Raw genomic sequence first — 21972 nt, 5'->3', positions numbered from 1 at the left:
GCCTTGGCGCACTTGTCTGTTTACCGTGGGGTGGGAAAGTTGTCAAACATTTCGTACCTAAGAGACCACGGAGTTGCACCTGGATACTTGAGATAAATGCTTTGTTTGCCGACTCGATTGTGTGGATATGTATTTAGATTTTAATTTTAAAATCCGTGTAGAGGGAGCCTGTGAACAGAGATTTGGGTTCATCCTTTGCAGCGGCCTATTTTACACTGTAACTCAAACCAGCCTCTGGCACTGGTCAGCTCTGTATCGATTTCTCTCTCTGGGTTATGTACAGAAATGTCTACATGCACCAGGTTCCTGGAGAGGATTACTTTGGCAGTGAGGAGGTTCAACTCAACCAGTTCCTTGTTAACCTTTGTACTTTAACTTCACTGTTCCAACCTCAAGGTGATGCAAGGTTTTGTCCACAGGATGGAGCAGTTGTGCTGTCTTCAATCCCTCCCTCCCACTGGTGTCTTGGTGTTTAGAAACTGCTCGATACACACTTTATGCTCTGCCTTGTTGTGGTTGCATGAGCAGACTATTGCAACAGGAGTTTTGTTTCACCAGAACATACCGTCCTTGGCGATAATTCTATTCACAGAATACATTGGATTAACTTGCACTCGTGTTTCCCACCTGTTATAAGATTTATGTGCAGAGCTCGTGTTTTTGAGAGGGGCTGTAAGTTTGAATCTTGTTCCAGAGAGCTGAGATAGTGTTTGGGTTAATGTTCCGATGTGACACCAGGGGTCTTTCGCTGGACCTTACAAGGGTGGTACAGTAGCGTGGTGGTATAGCCGCTGCTTCACAGCACCAGAGACCCAGGTTTGATCCTGACTACGGGTTCTGTCTGCAGAGTTTGGATGTTCTCCCTGCGACCACGTGGGTTTTCTCCGGTTTCCTCCCACACTCCAAAGATGTGTAGGTTTGCAGGTTAATTGGCTTTGGCAAATTGCCCCCAGTGTGTAGAATGCGACAGTGGGATAACATAGAACTAGTCTACGGGTGATCAATGGTCGGTGCGGACTCAATGGGCCGAAGGGCCTTTTTTCATTCGGTACCTAAACTAAACTAAATGGGAGGAAATTTAATTAAAGCTTACAAACTGATGACAGAGTTTGGAGATGGATGCAAGGAGGGTGATTTCCCCTGCCCGGAATGTCTAGAACAAGCGATCACAGCCTGAGGATACAGGGCAATATATGTAAGACTGAGATGAAGAGAAATGTCTTCACTCAGAAGTTGTGAACCTGTGGGCTATCGAGGCCCGGGTCACTAAATACATTAAAGAATATAGGTAAATAAATTTCCAAATGCAAACTGCATCAGGGGATATGGGGAGAAGGCGGGAATCTGAATATCAGAGATAGAATGACCAATTATGAGTGTGTTCAGAATGAAGGGCTGAATGGCCTACTTCTGTTCATAGTTTCTACGTTGAATCGCAGCCCCCGTCTGCCCACTCAGGTGGATGTGAAAGATAATGTGGCCCTGCTTGGGGGAAAAGCAACTTCCAACCAGTGCCCTGTTCCCTGTGCCAATGTTAGTTTGTTTCGTTGGAGTCATAGTGTTATACTGCAAGGAAACTGGGCAAACTCACCCATACCAAACCAAGAAGCCCATCTACCTGTCCAGAGTCCTTTCAACATTGTTATTCTACATGCCTCAACCATTTTGTCCTGCAGTTCTGTCCCTATATGCACCACCCTTCTTGTGTGAAAATGTTGCCCCTCAGGTGCCTTTTAAATCTTTTGCCTCTCCCCTTAAACCTATGCTCTCAGGGGTTTGATTCCCATTCCCTGAGGGAAAAGTGCGAGCATTCACCTTATTTATGCCCTTCATGATTTTATCCATCTGTATAAAATCACCCCTCAGTCTCCTACAGAGATATAATAATGTCCTTGCCTGTTCAACCTCTCCCTACAACTCAGACCCTTGAAACCTTCTCATAAACCTTCTTTGCACTTTTTCCAGCTGAATGACGTCTTTTCTTTAGCGGGTGACCAGAGCTGTACACAATATTCCGTCTGGCCTCACCACTGTCTTGTACAACTGCAGCACCTTGTCCCAACTCATATGCACAGGATCCTGGCTGATGAAGGGCAGTGTGCCAAATGACGCCTTCAACCCGCTGTCTACTAGTGCCACCACTTTCAGGGAGCTGTGCACATACTCCTCAGTCCCTCTGCTCTACAACATTCCTCTGGGCCCTACCATTCACTGTGAAAACCTTACCCAGGTTTGACTTCCCAAAATGCCACACCTCACGTTTACCTGAATTAAACGCCATTTGTCAAGATCCCGCTGTAATTTCTAACAACCTACTTCACTGTCTACAATACTGTCTAAGTTCATGAGTTGATGAGTTCATCATCTGGTCACTGTGCTGTGTGTGGGGAAAAGACGCATTTCTCTAGCACCTCTCACATCCTTTTCTGGACATCCAAAGTACTTCACTGTGAATGATGCACAGTTGTTTTGAAGGTGTAAGAAAATAACTGCAGATGCTGGTACAAATCGAAGGTATCACAAAATGTTGGAGTAACTCAGCGGGCCAGGCAGCATCTCAGGAGAGAAGGAATGGGTGACGTTTCGGGTCAAGACCCTTCTTCAGACAGTTGTTTTGAAGCACAATTGCTATTGCGAGGTAGGAAAAAGAGTCATACAGCATGGAAACGGGCCCTTCGGCCCAACTTGCCCAATGTGACCCATCTTCATGGATACGTGGAAACTCATTCACACTCAGCAAGCAAGAGTGAAGTAACAACAGGTGACATTCTCACTGATGTGGAGGCCGGGGTTCCATGAAGAACTGTGCTGCTGTTCCCCATTACAGTGCCCGGCAATCCCTTTCAACCTCCCGAGCCGTCACCGGAATCAGTTCCAGAACCCCCAAGTGACATGTCTTTAATTGGAGAAGTCGAGTCATTTGAGTGCTGGCGAGAGAAGTAGACAGACGATCGCACTTTGATCTTAGGTGAAGAGTCTCAGACCATTTTATTGTTGCCTTTTTCCAGATCCAGAGTAAATGGATTCCTTTGGTCAATGGCAGCTGTGAAAGAGAGAACAGGTAGGTCCCAGTCTAAGTATGGGCAGCTTCTATCCACGCTGCCCGCTGCTCCACATCTCCTGATCACAGGAGCAGTGGGAAATATGCTGTGTCATCTAGATGTTTCCCTGTCCCCTCTCCCGCACATCTTTCCTTTTCTTCCTTATTACCCAAACCTTTGACCTAGCTTTTAATCTCCTCACTAATATCTTCGATAAGGGCAATTCAATCTCAATGGTTATTTTATTGTCACGTGTAGCATGGTACAGTGAAATATATTCTGATTTCACTGCAGTGAAGCATTTTAGCATCTTTTAACTGTAAATTGTTCTTTACGTTGATGACATTGGATCCAAAATGCTCAGAGTCATAGAGGCATACAGCACAGAAACAGCCCCTTCAGCCCTACTTGTCCATGCCAACCAAGATGCCCATCTAAGGTGCCATCTCATTTGTCTGCTCATGGGCTCATATCTCTCTAAATCTTTCCCATCCATGTTTCTGGCCAAATGTCTGTTAAATCTTGTTATTGTACTTTTTTTAACTACCTCCTCTGGCAGCTTGTTCCATATATACAGCACCCTCTAAGAACAAAGTTTGAAAGTGATCTTTTAAATTACCAAATTTTTTAAATCACCTTACACCTCTGTCCTCTAGTTCTTGATTCCCCAACTCTGGGTAAAAGACTGTGCATTCACCCTGTTGATTCCTCTCATGATGTTACACACCTCTATAATTACCCCTCAGCATCCTGCGATCTAAGTCCGAGTTTGCCCAATCTCTCCCTATTAGCTCAGGTTCAGAGTATTGAAATGCTTCTGTCCAATCTAGCTGCCGCGGTTATTATTTATTTATTTTTTGCTGTTTTCCCACGTACCTTTCTCCTAGAATTCCAGTGATCCTGGTGGGTAACAAATCTGACCTGCAGGAAACCAGCTCCATGGAAATGATCCTTCCCATCATGAACCAGTTCACTGAAATCGAGACGTGTGTAGAGGTGAGACAAAGCTTCTATCCCCGTTTTAAGATATGGGGGTCTCTGGCAAGGCTGCTACATATCCACAAGGTGTTGCCGTGAGAAGATTTTGAGTGGTTGCATGGCCATTGAGAAAGAGTAGACTTGTCTTGCCCAGAGCTTAATTCACCAGGGAGCTTAATTCTGAGCTTGCCTCAAGAATCAACTAGACCCCAGGAGAAGGGGAGAAGTATCTTCCAGTAATAGTCACAAAGTGCTGGAGTAACTTAGCAGGTCTAAAGAAAAAGAATGAGTGATGTTTCAGGTCGGAACCCTTCTTCAGACATTCATGGCTTTTATGACTTCCAGTAACTAGTTCCATCACAAAGGAATAGATTGTGGCTTCACATCTACAATTCCCTATTTTGTTGAATTGGGAATACCCAGGTGGAAAATGAGGTGTTCTTCCTCCAGTTTGTGTTGGCCCTCACCCTGGCAATGGAGAAGATCGAGGATGGGCAGGTTGGTGTGGGAATTGGGAGGGGCCGTAACTAGGAGCTTGGGATGGCTGCTGTACATAGAGTGCAGATACTGTGCAAATCAGTTTGGTCTGTGCTTGGTCTCATCACAGTAGAGCAGGCCACATTGGCAGCACTGAATGCAGTGGGCAAGGTTAGAAGAGGTGCACGTGAATCTTTGCCTCACTTGGAAGGGCTACTTAGGTCCCTGGACGATGGTGAGGTAGGAGGTGTAAGAACATTGACGCTTGTCTTCTTAGCAGCATTCACAGAATCTGGGGAAAACAGTGGCCTTTCTGCCCATCTATGCCATCCTCCCCCTCACTATGTCTACCTCTGTCTGCCTCGATCCTCCCCTGTCCAGAACTGCCTGCTTCAGCTCATTTTAGTTTATTTTAGAGATACAGCATGGAAACAGGCCCTGTGGCCCACCGTGTCCGCGCCGACCAGCGATCCCCGCACACCAGCACTATCCTGCACACTAGGGACAATTTTACAATTTTTTCAAAGCCAATTAACCTACAAACCTGCATGTCTTTGGAATGTGAGAGGAAACCAGAGCATCCAGAGAAACCCACGTGGGTCACGGGGAGCATGTACAAACTCCATACAAATAGCACCCTCTAGTTAGGATCAAACCCAGGTCTCTGGCGCTGTAAGCCAGCAATGCTGCCGTTGTCTCAGCTTGTTCTGCTTTGTATTGGCAGTGTTCAGCTAAGAACCTGAAGAATATTTCCGAGCTGTTCTTCTACGCACAGAAGGCTGTGCTGCACCCGACAGCTCCACTGTACAGCCCGGAGGATAAACAGGTAAGGGATTGTTGCTTTTGGCACACTGCCCTCAGGCTGAACCTGTGCCCTGGGAACTGGGCACTGCTTCAACATTCAGCCTTGTTTTGTCTTTCAGAGGAAATGCAACCCAAAAATACAAAATAGAAGCAAGTAACTTCAAACAGTGAAGCACTGGAGGATACCTTTCTAGCTTTACCAGAGGCATCAGTCCAGTTAAATTTTATTAAAATATTATCTCATGCATGTTAATGTTTTAAGGCCATGATGAACACCCTCCCAAGCACAACCAGGAGACAATGTAATGAGCAGGAGGATATTGTAAGTGGAACCTCTCCATGTCAGCATTCCCATTGCAACACTCTGGTCCATTCTTCCACCTCCACCAACCGCATCCCCCCACAGCACCTTCCCGTGGAACAGCGGGAGATGCAACACCCATCCTTCCACCTCTCACCATCCGGGACCCAAACACTCCTTCCCGATGAAGCAGCAATTCTTCCCCTGCTTCCTATCTGGTGCCCTGCATTCAGTGCTCAGTGTGGGCTCCTGTATCTTTGCCCAGACTTCCCGCTTGTGCAGAGTTTGATTTCCTCGTCTGATGCTGTCCTCGCTCTCCCTTCAGCACTCATAAACCCAGAGTGGACCCCCTGACCTGATGGTAATGGTTGAGAGAGCAGCCAGAGCAGCAGGTTGCAGACTATGGTCATGTACATTCTTCATGTATGTCCAGTTTTGATCTGTCAGCTCTGTGCTGTGTTTACCCCATTTGATGATGATGATATTTTATTGTCATATGTACCTATGTACAGTGAAATTCTTTGTTTTGCATACAATCAAGAGAGATTGCTTGCAGTTAGCGAGTGCAGGTCTGTTGCTAATTTTCTTCATTAAGCCAGTGGGTTTAATTTGCTGTTCGTCAGTGCCTTAACTGCTTTTTGCCTGAGCTTGTGTTTCTGGGATCGTGTCTGATTGTCCCTGGCTGATGAACTGATGTGTATTGTAGTTGAAGCCTCTGTGCGTTCAAGCCCTGACACGGATCTTCAACATCTCGGACCAGGACAATGACGGAATCCTCAATGATATGGAGATGAACTTCTTTCAGGTGATTATTTCTGCTTGTGATGCAGGTTACTGTGGTATTGGTTTATCATTGTCACCTGTCCCAAGATATAGTAAAAAGCCTTGTTTGCTTGCTGTCCAATTAGATCATATCCTTCCGGTAATGGGGTGACCAGAACTGCGCTCAATACTCCAAATGCGGCCTAACCAAAGCCCTATAGAGAGGCATCATGACTTCCTGACTCTTGTACTTAATTCCCCAAACAATGAAGACAAACATACCATATGCCTTATTTCCTCTCTCTACGTTAAACTCAAACATTTAGATTTCTCTGCAAGATGCAATAATTTTGCCATGAACCGAGTTCCCACACTGCATCAGATGTCTACAAACCCGCAGCAACCAGCAAATCTATCTGTCACCTGAACACTCGCTCATATGTATGGGTCCAATGTAAGTTGAGCGTTCATAACCTGGGAGCTCCTGTGTTTTCTTCAACCCGTCTCTGTCCACCATTCCAGTCTGACGTGCAAAGGTTTCATCCTCCCTCACTAATGATTTCCACAACTCAACACAAAAGTTTCTCTCTGAAGCTCTAGGCTCTGGCATTTCTCCTTTACCCCAGCAAATGGGCAGGGTAGGATGAGAATTTCTTCTTTTCAATTTGAGTTGTAACAGAGTGTCTGAAAAGGGAGGAGAGTGATCCGTAGAAACTGGATCGTGGGGGATTTGTATGGATTGGGAGTGCTTAAATCAGAGTGGGGGTTATCTCCTTTGGAGGAGGGGCCAGTGTGGAATCCCCATAGTAGAACCAAGGAACTGCAGATGCTGATTTACAAAATAAGACACAAAGTGCTGGAGTAACTCAGTGGAGCAGGCTGGAGAACATGGATAGGTGAGGTCTCGGATCAAGATCCTTCTTTGGTCTGATCTGAAGTTTTCATCAGTCTGAAGAAGGGTCTTGACCTGAAACGCCGTCTGCCCTTTCCATCCACAGATAACATTATGGGAGGCACAGATAGGGTAGGCAGGCAGAGGGTGGAAATGTCAAAGACTAGAGGGTGCAGCTTTAAGGTGAGAGGGGAAAAGTTCAAGGGAGATGTGCGGGGCAAGATTTATTTCACAGAGAGGGTGGTGGGTGCCTGGAATGTGCTGCGGGGGGTGGGGTGGTGGAGGCAGATACGATAGTGGCATGGAAGAGACTTTTGGATAGGGTACATGGATATGCAGGGAATGGAGAGATGTGGATCATATGATGGCAGAGGAGAGTTGGTCTTGGCATCATGTTCAGCACAGACGTTGTGGGCCGAAGGGGGTTACTCTTGTGCTGTACTTTTCTCGGCAGAAGCTGCCTGTTGCGCTGAATTCCTCCAGCACCTGCAGTTGCCGGTGTCTGTCTTGGATCAGGGTGTGTGTGGATCCAGCTACTGTAAGGGAGACATGGCGGGTAGAAACCAGCTCCCCAGCCTGAGACAAGCTCACCATTAGAGAGTACATGTGTCAGTAGCATATCCACAGCTAGTGTTCACACCTCACTCTGTTCTCCCCAATGCTTTATTTTTCATTCAGAAATACTGTTTCAGGAATCCACTCTCAGCACAAGCTTTAGAAGATGTTAAAACAGTCGTCTGGAAGAACACGACTGATGGAATCCGTGATGATGGACTGACTTTAAATGGTGAGCGAGTTCACAGTAAAACCCAGAATGGGCGAACAGCCATCCTGGGCGTTCAACCTTCCCAGGGTGAAAGGTTACGCTCTCGGCCACGGTGATGTCCAGTGCCAGTCTCCGTTGCCGGGTGTGGTCTCGGTTGCCGGGTGTGGTCTCGGTTGCCGGGTGTGGTCTCGGCTGCCGGGCGGGGTCTCGGCTGCCGGGCGAGGTCAGTTGCCGGGCGGGATCTCGGTTACCGGGTGGGGTCTCTGTTGCTGGGCGGGGTCGGTTGCCGGGCGGGTTACTGGGCAGGGTCTGTTGCCGGGCAGGGTCACTTGCCGGGCGGGGGTCTCTGTTGCCGGGCGGGGTCGGTTACCGGGCGGCGTCCGGATTACCGGGCGGGGCCTGTTGCCGGGCACGGTATTACCAGGCAAGGTCTGGGTTACTGGGAGCGGTTGCCGTGGTGGATGCAGCCTAAACTCTGAGGCTAAACTCTGCTCTGAATTCCCTCTGCCAGGTTTCCTGTTCTTGAACATGTTGTTCGTCCAGAGAGGTCGGCACGAGACCACCTGGACCGTCCTTCGCAAGTTTGGATGTGACGATAATCTGGAGCTGACCGATGACTATCTCCATCCACCGTGAGTACCAACGGAATAATGGCAGCTGAGGGAGAGGGGGATGGGGGGGTGTTTCAGGGGATGGGAGAGGGTTTGAGGGGATGGGAGAGGGTTTGAGGGGATGGGAGAGGGTTTCAGGAGATGGGAGAGGGTTTGAGGGGATGGGAGAGGGTTTCAGGAGATGGGAGAGGGTTTGAGGGGATGGGAGGGGGTTTGAGGGGGTGGTGGTTTCAGGTGATGGGGTCGTTGAGGAGGGAGGGTTTGAGGGGGTGGTGGAGGGTTTCAGGGGATGGGGATACATCGTGGAAACAGGCCTCTCAGCCCTCCACCAAGTCGGCACCAACCAGCGATCACCCCGTACACTAGCGCAATTGTACATACTTGGGACAATTTACAGAAGCCAATGATCTTACATTCCTGCACGTCTTTAGCATGTGGGAGGAAACCGGAGAACCCAGAGAAAACCCACGTGGTCACTGGGAGAACATACAAACACCGTGCAGACAGTACTCCGTAGTAAGGATCGAGCCCGCGTCTCTGGCGCTGTGAGGCAGCATCTCTACCGCTGCACCATTGTACACCCGCTGAGTGCATCAAATGCAAACTGCTTTCCTCTGCCCCTCCCTGGTGATCTGATGGCCTCCTGACAGGCCTACGCCAGGGTTGTGGACATAACGGTGACTTGTACGTCACCAGCTCACTGTTTCCTTGCAGGCTACGAGTTCTTTACGACTGCACAACCGAGCTGAACCAGCGCACCTACCTGTTTCTCCAACGTACCTTCGAGAAGTACGATGCAGTAAGTAGCTTGCCGGGGAGGGGAGGGGTTGCAACACCGTGGATGGTTCCTGTCTCATCCATGTTTTCTCTGTGGCCAGGATAACGACGGCGTCCTCTCTCCAATTGAGCTGAAGAACTTGTTCAGCGTGTTCCCGTACTTCCCCTGGGGTCCGGAGGCCTTTAACACGGTGTGCACTGACGAGAGGGGCTGGGTCACTCTCCATGGCTACCTCTGCCACTGGACGTAAGTCTTCCTCTGCAACTGCCTGCATTTGGCCACTGACTGGTCTGAGAGCTGGGTGAAACCCGTGAGATTAACCACTGAGGACTACCAACTTGTGCAAAGCCGAGCCAAGCCAAGTTGTGAGAAGAGGGAGTGGTGGGCGTAGATAGGGTAGACAGTCAGAACCTTCTCCCAGGGTGGACATGTCCAACACTAGAGGGCACAGCTGTAAGGTGAGAGCGGGAGAATATAATGAGAGATGTGCGGGGCAGGTCTTGGGTGGTGGGGGCCTGGAACGTGCTGCCAGATGTGGTGGTGGAGGCAGATACGAGAGTGGCATTTAAGAAGCTTTTAGATAATCTCATGAATTTGCAGGGAAGGGGGGGATGTGGATCACTTACAGGCGGATGAGATCAGTTCAGCCAAACTTCATGTTCAACATACATATTGTGGGCCCATTCCTGAGTTGTACTGCTCTATGTTCCATGCCTGAACTATTGTGGTCCATGACAGACTACAGAGGGTTGCTGAGCCGGCCTTCCTCAGGCCTGGCCTGGCTTCGGGTGTTCCACTCTCGCCTATGGGTTCAGCACCATTCCCAAAGACTTAAATGTAGAAGCCAGACCAACACGTCCAGTCTACGCCAAGGAAAGGACAGATTAAACCGAGGCCCCGACTCTCACCGGTGGTCGGGAAGATCCTGTTGATTATAGCTTTAATATATCCCCTGTCCAATCTCTGTTTGGTCAGGGAATATTCCGCTGGATTGTAATTAAGCCATTTTATGCTGGGTCCCAGCGATACATCACGAATGCCACAGATGCAAGCTGATTTCCCCTGCCCCTCCCCAGTCCTTTGGCAGGCCTACGTCAGGGTTGTGGACATTACAATTTGTACATCATGCAGGTCACAGTTTCCTCGCAGGCTACGAGTGACCCTAACCAAGCAGATGATCGAAACACTGATTGTGAGAACTCAGTGTAAAAATGACTGCCACGTTTCCACACTCCCACTTTGAAAACACTTAATTCACTGTGTGAAATGATTTTGGGGCCCTGACTTGCACAGTAGAAACGTGTGTCTTTCCCCACAGTGCCAATCAGTGCGGGAGAAGTTAGTTGCATTTCTTGCAAATTGTGTGCAAGAAGAGATGAGAAATTTGTTTATTGTAAAATGTACAGGTACAGGGGATGATGCAATAATGATATTTAAAAGGCTTTCATATAGTTGCATGCATATAGAGGAATATAGATCATGTGCAGGCAGAGGTGATTAGTTTATCTTGTTCATGACAGATATAGTGGTTCGAAGGGTCTGTCTCTGCATTATTTATGTTCTATCAATCCCAGCTGCAATTATGAACAAGTGCTGCTTTGCTCTGCACTGTCCTTCTGCAGGTTCACGGCCTACCTAGATGTTCACCGCTGCATTGAATACCTGGGATACCTGGGCTACACCACCATTATGGAGCAAGAATCACAAACTGAAGCCATCACAGGTAGGGAGCTGCACTGGGATGGGAGACGAGGTTTGTCGCCTTAACAGCGAGTCTATTGCAGGAGGCTCCAAGGAGCCCTGATGCAGAGTCGAGGGACGGAGCCCTGTCTGATTATACTCAGAACCCAGGGCAGATGAGGGGAGGGTGTGCGAGTGGAGAGAACAAAGGGCAGTCTGTGTGTGGAGACAGACAGCAGATGCTGGAAGCTTCAGCAAAACCCAGAGTGCTGGAGGAACTCAGCGGGTCAGCTGCAAGCTACAAAGCATTAGCTACAAGGATAATTTTGGATTTTTTCTCTGTAACGGTGGAGTTTGAGGGCAGACCCGATAGAAGTATATAAAATTATGAGTGGCTTAGAAAGTGTAGACAGTCAGAACCTTTGCCCCAGAGTGGAAATGTCAAATACTAATAGGGAAATGTCAATAACTTGAAGGTGAGAGGGGCTAGGTTTAACGGAGATGTACGGGGCAGGGATTTTTTGACACAGGTGGTGGGTGCCTGGAATGTGCTGCAGGGATGGTGGTGGAGGCAGCCATGATAACGGTGTTTAAGTGGTATTTAGGAGGGCTTTAGCTAGGCACATGGATATGCAGAGAATGGAGGGATATGGATCATGTGCAGGCAGCGGAGATTATTATCGCCATTACGTTTGGCACAAATACATAATTTCCTCTGCCTGCACATGATCCATATCCCTCCATTCCCTGCATATCCATGTGCTTAACTAAATGCCTTGTAAATGCCACTTACGGTAAATGGCTGAAGGACCTATTCCTGTGCTGCACTGTTCCGAGTCTCCTGCAGGCATCATTTGGGGAGTGGTAGACAGACAGTGTTCTGGGTTGGGGCCTTCATCAGACTCAGTCTGATAGTGCTGTTTATCATCTTTAATGGAAAAAGTGAAGTTCTTCCTGTAAACCCTGCACTAGCCCAGAGACAGTTTCCAGAGCTGGTGTCACGAAAATCACCAAATAAAGGGCCATGTGACTAACCACTCCCTCCCACTGTAGAGTGGCTCGGGGTCCTTTGAGAAATCTGCTTTGTACAAGTTTCAAGTGAGGAGATGTGTAGGAAAGAACAGCAGATGCTGGTTTAAATCGAAGGTAGACACAAAATGCTGGAGTAACTCAACTGGTCAGGCAGCATCTCTGGAGAGGAATGGGTGACTTTTCGTGTCGAGACCCTTCTTCAGACTGATTTTCAGTCTGAAGAAGGGTCTCGACCCGAAATGTCACCATTCCTTCTCTCCTGAGATGCTGCCTGACCCGCTGAATTACTCCAGCATTTTGTGTGTATCTTCAAGTGAGGAGATTGCAGGTAATGTATAAAGTATTAGCAGGGAAGACTTGATGGGCTGAATGGCCTGTTGCATCGGGACATCGCTCTGATGCACTCAGTGACAGCGTGGGAGCTGATTGTTGCCAACTTCAGGCGGGAGTGAAAAGTAATCTCCCTCCCATGCCTCCACCTGCCCCCACAACATTGTCCCCACCAGCCCTGGCCCCTCTCCTCCGTGTAACAGTGACTCTCACATGGCGGGCTCTCTGCTGTCAAGCATGGGAAACGCCAATCACTCTCTATTGAAAATCCTTTTGTTTCAGTGACTCGAACAAAGAAATTGGACTTGGAGAAAGGTCAGACGCAGAGAAACGTGTTCCTGTGCAAAGTGATTGGACCCAAGGGCACTGGGAAAACGGCCTTCCTGCAGGCCTTCCTGGGAAGAAACTTGCAAGTAGGTGTAACGGGCCGGGTGTGTAACGAGCCGGGTGTGCAACGGGCTGGTTGTGCAGGGCTGGGTGTATAATGGCCGGGTGTGCAGGGCAGAGCTGGGTGTATAATGGCCGGGTGTGCAACGGGCCGGGTGTGCAACGGGCTGTGTGTGCAGGGCTGGGTGTAGAACGGGCCGGGTGTATAATGGCCGGTGTGTGATGGGCCGGGTGTGCAATGGGCCGGGTGTGTAACGGGCAGGGTGTGCAGGGCAGGGCTGGGTGTATAATGGCCGGTGTGTAATAGCCGGATGTGCAGGGCAGGGTGTGTAAAGGCCTGGCTTGTAATGGGCCAAATGTGTAATGGGCCGAATGTGTAATGAGCCGGGTGTGTAATGAGCCGGGTGTGTAGGGCAGGGTGGGTAATGGACCAGGGCTGTAATGGATATGGGGTATAATGGGCCTGGGGTGCAATACGGCAGGACTGGGGGGCTTATGAGATATAGCATAGTTAAAAGATACAGGATGGAAACAGGTCCTTCGATCCACCAAGTCCATGCCGACTATCAATCATACACTCCCTACACATTAGGGGCAATTTACAGATGCCAGTTAACTTACAAACCCACACATCTTTTGGATGTAGGAGAAAACTGGAGCAAACCCACACGGAGAACGTACAAACTCCACACAGACAGCACCCATTGTCAGGATCAAAATCGGGTTTGTGGCGCTGTAATGCAGCAGCTGCGCCACTGTCTGCCGTTGGGCTGGTGTCACTTCATTAGCACTGCATCTGTGCCCTGCCATCCACATGGACTGTTGTGGTTCAGGAGGAGATGCATCTGGGTAACCAGGTGTGCAATAATGTGACGGTGCTGCCCTGTGCTCAAACTGACCGTTCCGACTGCACTTTCATGAGGTCGGGTTTACTCTGCAATGATGCTGTTGCTTCACAGCTCCTCGGGCTTTGTTTCAGATGCAGAGCGAGATGGGTGCAGATCTCTGCGACTTTACAATCAACACAGTGCAAGTCAACAGCCAGGACAAGTATTTAATTGTGAGTACAGACCACTCCGCCCCCAAACTTTAGAATAACATGGAACAGTACAGCACAGGAACATGCCCTTTGGCCCACAATGTCTACGCCAAACACAATGCCAAGTTAAACAAATTTGCTTTAGACTTTAACACAGAAGCAGGCCCATCGGCAGTCCGCGCTGAGCAGCAATCACCCCGTGCGCTAGCACAATCCTACACGCATTTGCAATTTACAGAAGCCAATTAACCTACAAACCTGCACGTCTTTAGAATGTGGGAGGTAACCGGAGCACCTGGAGAAAACCCATGCAGTCATAGGGAAAACGTATAAACTCCGTACGGATTGAACCTAGGTCCCTGATGCTGTAAAGCAGTAACTCTACCACTGTGCCATAGTGATGCCATTATCTCCACCAATTTTGGTGTCATCCGCAAACTTACTAACCAAACCATTGTGGCGTGTCGGAATCGGCCCGAAATAAAGGCGAGAAGCCGGGTATTTCGGGACGTTTGGTTTTATTATTACTCAGTTATCAGACCGGTCAAGTCTGCTGGAAAGACTTCGCGCCCAAAACCTCGTCCTTGTATAAGTAGCAAAGGACCGCCCCCCCCGGACTGGTCCATTCCCGTGCCGAGGGGTCGGTAGTGGTTTGGCCCGACCCTTGGGAGCCGCCACACCATCTACATTTACATACAAGTTATTTCACAAACAAGAGAGGTCCCAGCACAGATCCCTGCAGCTTTGACATTACTCATCCATTACCCGATATGGAGTTACGCATTGTGGTCCTCCAGCACTTCCTTCTGCCGCGTACACCACGCACTGTAAATTGATGTTCATTCAGGTTAGAACTCTTTAGTCCAACACACGTGGTCTGAAGAAGGGACTCGACCCAAAATGTCACCTATTCCTTTTCTCCAGAGATGCTGTCTGACCCGCTGAGTCACTCCAGCTTTTTGTGCCTACCCTTGTGACCTATCCAGTGCTGGGATACTCCAGCACTTTGTGTCCATTTTTGCTATAAACCAGCACCTGCAGTTCCTTTTTTTTACAAATTGAAAACATGCTGGACCTCAGAATGTTGGTCCCTAGAGTTCCAACCTGCATGTGCTTATCCGTCTGTCTGCCTGTGGCATCTCCCCCCGTGTGAATTCACTCATTCACTGACCCTGTGCGTGTCTCCTTTGTCTATCTCTGTCTCTGTGTCTCGCTGTGTGGGTGCGCCCTCACTATCTACATGCTCACTGGTTGCTCTCTGCCTTAGCTGCATGAGGTGGATGTGGACAGTGAGTTTCTCAAAGCCTCCAATGCCACCTGCGACGTTGCCTGTCTGATGTACGATATCACGGATGCCAAGTCCTTCAACTACTGCGCCAGCATTTACAAGGTGAGCTGGGAGTGGCGGTCTGACAACTACAAGTAACGGGTCAGGCTTTGCCAAAAAGGCCAGGTTAGGTTCAGATTTATTATTGTCATGCGTACTGAGGTACAGTGAAAAGCTTTGCTTTGCATCCTATCCAATCAGATCAGATAATACAAAACATTTCACTCCTGACACCCCCTTGTCTCCTTTTCACCTCCGGCCTTTATCATTAACTCCTAAGATTCTAATAGCTGACAACCAATTCATATGGTAAACGTACAAACTCCGTACAGACGGCGCCCGTAGTCAGGATCGAACCTGAGTCTCCGGCGCTGCATTCGCTGTAAGGCAGCAACTCTACCGCTGTGCCACCGTGCCGCCCTTTAGTCAGAGGGTGGTGAATCTGGAATTCATTGCCACAGATGGTGGTGGAGGCCAAGTCAACAGATATTTTTAATGCAGAGATTGACAAGTTCTTGATTAGTAAGGGTGTCAGGGGTTATGGAGAGAAGGCAGGAGATTGGGATTGAGAGGGAAAGATAGATCAGCCATGATTGAACGGTGGAGTAGACTCGATGGGATGAATGGATTAATTCTGCTCCTATAACTTATGAAGAAACTGTAGATGCTGGATCAGTCTGAAGAAGGATCCCGGCCAGAAACGTCCCCTGTCCCTCCCCTCCACAGATGCTGCCCGACCTGCTGTGTCTGTGCAGCACTCTATGCTTGGGCTGTCTGCTAATCTCGGGGGTTGTGCCTTTGTGCAGGAACACTACATGGAGAGCCGCATCCCCTGTGTCTTTGTGGCGTCGAAGGCAGACCTGCCGGAGCAGAAGCAGGAACATGGAATCACACCGCTGCAGTTCTGCTACAAACACCGCCTGCCACCTCCCTTCCACTTCAGCTGCTGTAGTGACACCGCAGCCAGCTCGCCGATCTACTCCCGCCTGGCCATGGTCGCCTCCTTCCCGTGAGTATCTCCCACATTCCCAGCTCACTGCAGTGTGCACTGATCAAAATATACTGCGTGTAAACAGGCCCTTCAGCCCACTGTGTCTATACTGTCCTTCAACACATCCCATGTTATTCTCACAACGTGGGTTGTTTTTAAATGTGCTATACAAATAAAATTGACTTGACTTGACTTCCCCCACATTCCACCACTCCCTGCACCTCAGCAGCAATTTAAAATGCCCAGTTCACCCCCCCCCCCCCCCACCTGTGGGTTTTTGATTGAATTTATTGAAAGATATTGAAGGTCCATGCTGTCCATCGATCACTCGTTCACAGTAGTTCTATCTTCCTGTTCTATGGTCTTCGGGGGACGGGCGGTGGTGGCTCGGTGGGCCCCACTTCCAGCCCCGCGGTCCACCAGGACCTCCGAGCGTGGCCTGGCTCGGCGGCTTTCCCTGTGGGTCTTGGCACCTCTCCTCTAACCCGCGCCCTGTGAACCTAGCGTGCTTTCCCTCGCCTCCGCACCGTGCGGGCTGGCAGAGTCTGGCCTTCACTCCAACGCCGTCAGGCAGCTGGGAAACTAATCTTCTCTGCCTGCACGTGATCCATTCCCTGCATATTCATGTGCTTATCCAACAGCCTCTTAAACACCACTATCATCAACCACCACAACCACCCCTGGCAGTGCATTCCAGGCACCCTCTTGTAAATAAGAAATTGCTTTGCACATCTTTAAACTTTGCCTCTCCTTCACCTTAAAGTCATGCCCTGTGGTCTTTGACATTTCCAGCTTGGGAGGAGGGCTCTGATCATTGGATTGGTACCAGAGGAAAGATCATTTGTGTGGGAATGGATGGACCAGCTAGCATGGACGAGACGGGCTGAATGTCCCTTGGTAATGATTGTCTTCCTCTCGCCTCTGCAGCCACCTGAACGATGCCGAGCTCAGCACCTCCTCCCTCTGTCTGCGGGTCACGCTGGGAGCCGCCGTGACCGCCCTCCTCGCGTTCGCCCTCTACAGAGCACTGGCCAGGCACAAGTAGAGGGGCCGAGTGGCAGCAGGGAGGGGCCGAGCGGAGCGGGGACACCGAGGATGAACCAAGTGAGGCGCCGAGCCGCCTGATGGGGCAAAGCCGCAGGAGAGACCGTTCCTCACCGCGGCCCTCGACCATGTCCAGCAGCCAGGGCGGACCAGGCAGTTCACTCTCTCACTCCCCTGACCACACAGGAGTGTGGCTCACTCCCCCACCACACACAGGACTGGGTCTCACTCTCTCCTCACCCTCAGCACTGAGGTTAACTCTCCCCACCAGCTACTACGAAGTTCATAAGTTCTAGGAGCAGAATTAGGCCATTCGGCCCATCAAATCTAGTCCACCATTTAGTATTAGCTGATCTATCTTTCCATCTCAACCCCATTCTCCTGCCTTCTCCCTGTAACCGTGGCTTAAGTGCAGTTAATCCTCCTCCACCACAGAGAGAAGTCAAGCTAACTCTCGCCCACCACTCTAGGGAGTGAAGTTCACTCGTCCCCTCCCCATTCTCAGGAGTGACATAACTCTTTCCCGCCCCACCCTCGTGAGTAAGGTTAACCCCCCCCCCACCGCCGTTGGCATCGTCCTGTCTCTGGGTTCTGACACCTGCCCCCCCCCCCCATGTGCTGCCCTCTCCCCATGCCTCTGGTTCAGTGGCTGTGTCTGCCCGCAGGCTCCGGGTCAGACTGTGGGGGGACCTGTCTTTTGTACAACCCTCAGTCTGTGCACTGGTGGTGCAGTCTTTGTCAGTGTCAGGGCTCCAAAGGAATATGGTAGAAACCAAATGCTTCTTACACTATTTTTATACAAGAGTTTGCATCTCTAAGTAGTTTGCAGGGTATTTTTCCACATTAGTACCAGTCAAGGGAGTTCATGTCTTTAACTTTAGAGATAGAGCGTAAAAACAGGCCCTTCGGCTGCCCCATCAGTGATCACCCCTTACACTAGCACAATCCTACACACTCGGGACAATTTACAGTTTTTACGAAGGCAATTAACCTATAAACCTGTACGTCTTTGGAATGTGGGAGAAAAATGGAGCACCCGGAGAAAACCCACGCAGTCACATAGTGAATGTACAAATCCGTACAGACAGCATTCATAGTCAGGATCGAACCCAGGTCTCTGGCGCTATTGGGCAGCAACTCTACCACTGTACCGCCCCTTTTCCCTGCCTTTTTCCATGTTGCCGCTATGGGCTCAGGGAGCAGGTGGGCCAGTGTTCCAGTGAGTGACCTGCTGGAGCCTGAGGCCCGCATCCAACCTCTGCCTCTGCTAATGACTCTCACATGCTCAGTCTGTGGGACACCAGATTACATGGTAGAACCCTTAAGCAGAGACAGAACATCATGATCTGGGTTGCTGTTTGTACGAACCCACCCACCCAACGTCAGCAACCTGCAAGCATCTTGTCTCGAGTCCTGTGTTTGTAGGTTAATCTGTGCCGTTTGTACGTTCTCCCTGTGACCTTATGGGTTTCCTCCGGGTGCTCCGGTTTCCCACCACATCCCAAAGATGTGCAGGCTTGTAGTTTAATTGGCCTCTGTAAATTGCCCCAAGTGTGGGTGAGAAAGTGGGTTAACATAGAACTAGTGTGAACGGGTGATCGATTCTATCATCCCCCCCCCCCGAGTCTGAGCTGCTGTTCCCAACGGATTGGTTTGGTTCAGTAAATGTATCACCAACTGACCGGAGACACCACCATCTAGGGCAAGAGTTACTCACCAAATACCCCTCAGGACCTACAGTACTTTTAAAGAAATTATTTTTCTAACTACAGTGGGTTTAACTATCCTAGAATGTACATTTTGGATGAAATAGGTATTAATATATAAAATAGTAGTGGTCCAGGCTTCCACGCCTCACCAGTGTCCGAGCGTTCTGATCGCTCCTGCTACTAACCCTTAGAGGGCAGAGTGGCCTTCGGCTCAAATACTGTGGGACATATTCTTCCAAACAGAAAACAGTACAGCACAGGCCCTTCGGCCCACAATGTCTGTGCTGAACATGATACCCAAGTTAAACCAATCTCCACCAGCACATGATCCATATCCATGTGTGTATCTCAAAGCCTCTCAAACACTACTATCGTGTCTACCTCCACCGCCCCTGGCAGCGTTTCCAGGCACCCACCACCCTGTGCAATATTCACATGCCCGTCTAAAAGCCAACCTGAGGATTGAGCTGAGGGCATCAGCTTCCCATCAGCTGGGCCTGTGACCCGCTCTCTGCCCACCAAACGAGCCTCGACCCTCAGCAACCCCTCAGTTTCAACTTGGCCATCTGGTGGCTGCCATTCGCTGCTGGAACACTCGGTGGGAGTGAAGCGAGAAAGTTGGCTTTGCTCGGCCATCGATGCCCCTGTGACGCGGCAGAGAATTCGCATGGGAATCGACAGCAGCCCCGAGTACATCTGCAGGTAGGCAGCTGAGGGGGGGGAAAGAGCTGTATTATTGCAGCTGGCACTCTCACCTTCTGTCAGTGGCATTTATTCACAAAATGCTGGAGTAACTCAGCAGGTCAGGCAGCATCTCAGGAGAGAAGGAATGGGTGACGTTTCGGGTCGAGACCCGTCTTCAGGCCCGTTCTGTCAGTGGCAACTTCCTTGAACATTTCTGTGTGTTTCAATAGACTTTATGCACCTGTCCTCAATAGAAATATAAATATATTTTTCAATTTTCTTTTGGATACAGTGATGTCTGTAAAGTGCAATCAGTTTCTCTTTTGGTCATGTGGCTGCAGGCTGCTGGGTTATTGGGCAGTTGATCTCATCACAGCAGCTAGGATCTTAAATTCAAGTAAAGTTGGACCCGACGAAATGACCAGGTAAAACCCAAAAGCTAAATACTGCACATGTTGGAAATATTCATTAGGTCAGGTGGTGTCTGTGGAGAGTGAAACACAGCACAACACAGCAGCACAGCGCCAGAGACCCTGGTTCGATCCAGGCTGCAGGCGTTGTCTCTGCAGTTTGCATGTTTTTCCTATGACCGTGTGGGTTTTCTCCTGGTGGTCTGGTTTCCCCCTACACCCCAAAGATGTGCAGGTTTGTAAGTTAATTGGCTTTGTTAAAAACTGTAAATTGTCCCTAGTGTATATTGGGGGGGGGGGGGTTCACTGGTTGGCGTGGACTCGGTGGGCCGAAGGGCCTGGTTCACACCAGAACAATTAACATGTTAAGTTGGAGACTTGGTCGCTAAAAGCCAGGTTTGTAAATATTTGCCAGGAGAGGACATATTTCCTTGCTCCCTGGTCTGGCTCCAGATCCGCAAAGTGATTAACCATCCTTGAAATACCACAGTTCCGGGGCACTCCACGATCGTCTCAACTGCCGGCCTTGCCAGGTGTATCAAGAAGCAGTAAAAAACAAGTTCCACAGGTAAAACAGTGCTGGGAGAAGGCAGCGGCTCAGGCAGCATCTGTGGAGGGAATGGACAGATGCCGTGATAAAGGCAGCTACATTGACCTTCAGTTAGGGCATTGAGCCTAGAAGTTGGGACGTTATGTTACATAACTGGAGAATATGGATAAACGATGATTCGAATTGGAACCCTTCTTCATACTCCTGAACCTGCAAATTAGTTTTCAGGTTCCTATACATTCTTCCCAATGAGAGTAGTGAAATGAGTGTGTGGCCAAGGTAGTGGATTCCTCGGGGCGCTGAGGAAGGAAGGAACCAAGGAGGAAGATGCTTCCAGCAGCAAAGTACTCGTCTAATGCACAAACACCCACCTCCCTTTGCAGTATGTGTGCAAGGATACATTTGCATTCCCATCTGCACTGACAGCTATTTTCTCTCGACTCTGAATATTCACTTCCCCTGCGAATCCTGTAATTACTGTGGTTCCTGCTGATATTCACAACCCAACACGTAGTATAGTCTTTCATTCATGTTTTTCAGAGAGCTGCCTGGCCCGCTAGTTACTCCAACTTTTTGAGTTCTCTACAAGATTGCAGCATCTATAGTTCCCAGTGCCTACAGCGTTTTATTGCTTTGTAATCCTTTTGTGTTTCTTCCGTCAGCAGTTGGGCTAGGTGTTGGTTTAATCAGGCACTGATGTTAAATGCTGGCTGGTCTCCTGCATTAGGAAGTAGGGGAGTGGTGGTGAGATTAGGCCAATCTTTGTTCAAGACTCTGGGGCAATCACACTTGCTCTTTCCCTTTGGTTAAACATTAAACCAGTTAGCAGGAATCATGCCTGTTGCTGCTACAATCAGATATAGTAGAAGGTGAAGAGTCAAACAGATGAACCACTATTACACGGAACAGGAACAGGCCCTTCTGCCCACAGTGTCCCTGCCAAACATATTTCAGGGGAGACGACAAAGAGAAATGGAGGCCAGTGTGGCCCATCAACAGCAGGAGTTGAGATACAGCATTGAATCAGGCACACATATGGCTGCACGCACGCATCCCCTACATCCACACAAACACGTGGGCAGGTGTGTGTTCATACTTAAGCATGCACGTACACACACAGATTGTGCACACCTATTCACACAGGTATGTTTGTACACATATTCAAGTGTACACAATTATGATCAGATGTATGCACATGCATACATATTTGCACATATACATATATACCAACAAGTGCATATGTACATACACAAACAGAATAATGCCCACAGCACTCACACACATGTACACATATTCAGATGGACAAACATGTAGTTACACAATGCATATACATTTGTGCATGCGCAGAATTATATACACATACAATAATGTATGCAGAT

General features: G+C 49.2%; 1 protein-coding gene across 1 annotated transcript in view; it reads left to right on the top strand.

Annotated features, from left to right (window-relative positions):
- Positions 1-19871, top strand: part of rhot2 (ras homolog family member T2) — a 29470-nt gene extending 9599 nt beyond the window's left edge. Inside the window, exons 6-19 of the mRNA XM_078418027.1 lie at positions 3009-3061; positions 3929-4037; positions 5221-5322; positions 6308-6406; positions 7934-8042; positions 8533-8653; positions 9347-9431; positions 9511-9656; positions 11033-11133; positions 12735-12865; positions 13819-13899; positions 15146-15268; positions 16012-16214; positions 17124-19871. Coding sequence (XP_078274153.1) covers positions 3009-3061; positions 3929-4037; positions 5221-5322; positions 6308-6406; positions 7934-8042; positions 8533-8653; positions 9347-9431; positions 9511-9656; positions 11033-11133; positions 12735-12865; positions 13819-13899; positions 15146-15268; positions 16012-16214; positions 17124-17241 — 1581 coding nt within the window. The 3' untranslated portion in view covers positions 17242-19871. The remainder of the gene's footprint in view (positions 1-3008; positions 3062-3928; positions 4038-5220; positions 5323-6307; positions 6407-7933; positions 8043-8532; positions 8654-9346; positions 9432-9510; positions 9657-11032; positions 11134-12734; positions 12866-13818; positions 13900-15145; positions 15269-16011; positions 16215-17123) is intronic.
- Positions 19872-21972: the final 2101 nt, after the last annotated feature.

The sequence above is a fragment of the Rhinoraja longicauda genome, chromosome 21 (assembly GCF_053455715.1).
Source record: "Rhinoraja longicauda isolate Sanriku21f chromosome 21, sRhiLon1.1, whole genome shotgun sequence".
NCBI lineage: Eukaryota > Metazoa > Chordata > Chondrichthyes > Rajiformes > Arhynchobatidae > Rhinoraja > Rhinoraja longicauda.
Note: the sequence above shows the minus strand (reverse complement) of the source record. Positions and strands in the feature narration are given on the sequence as shown.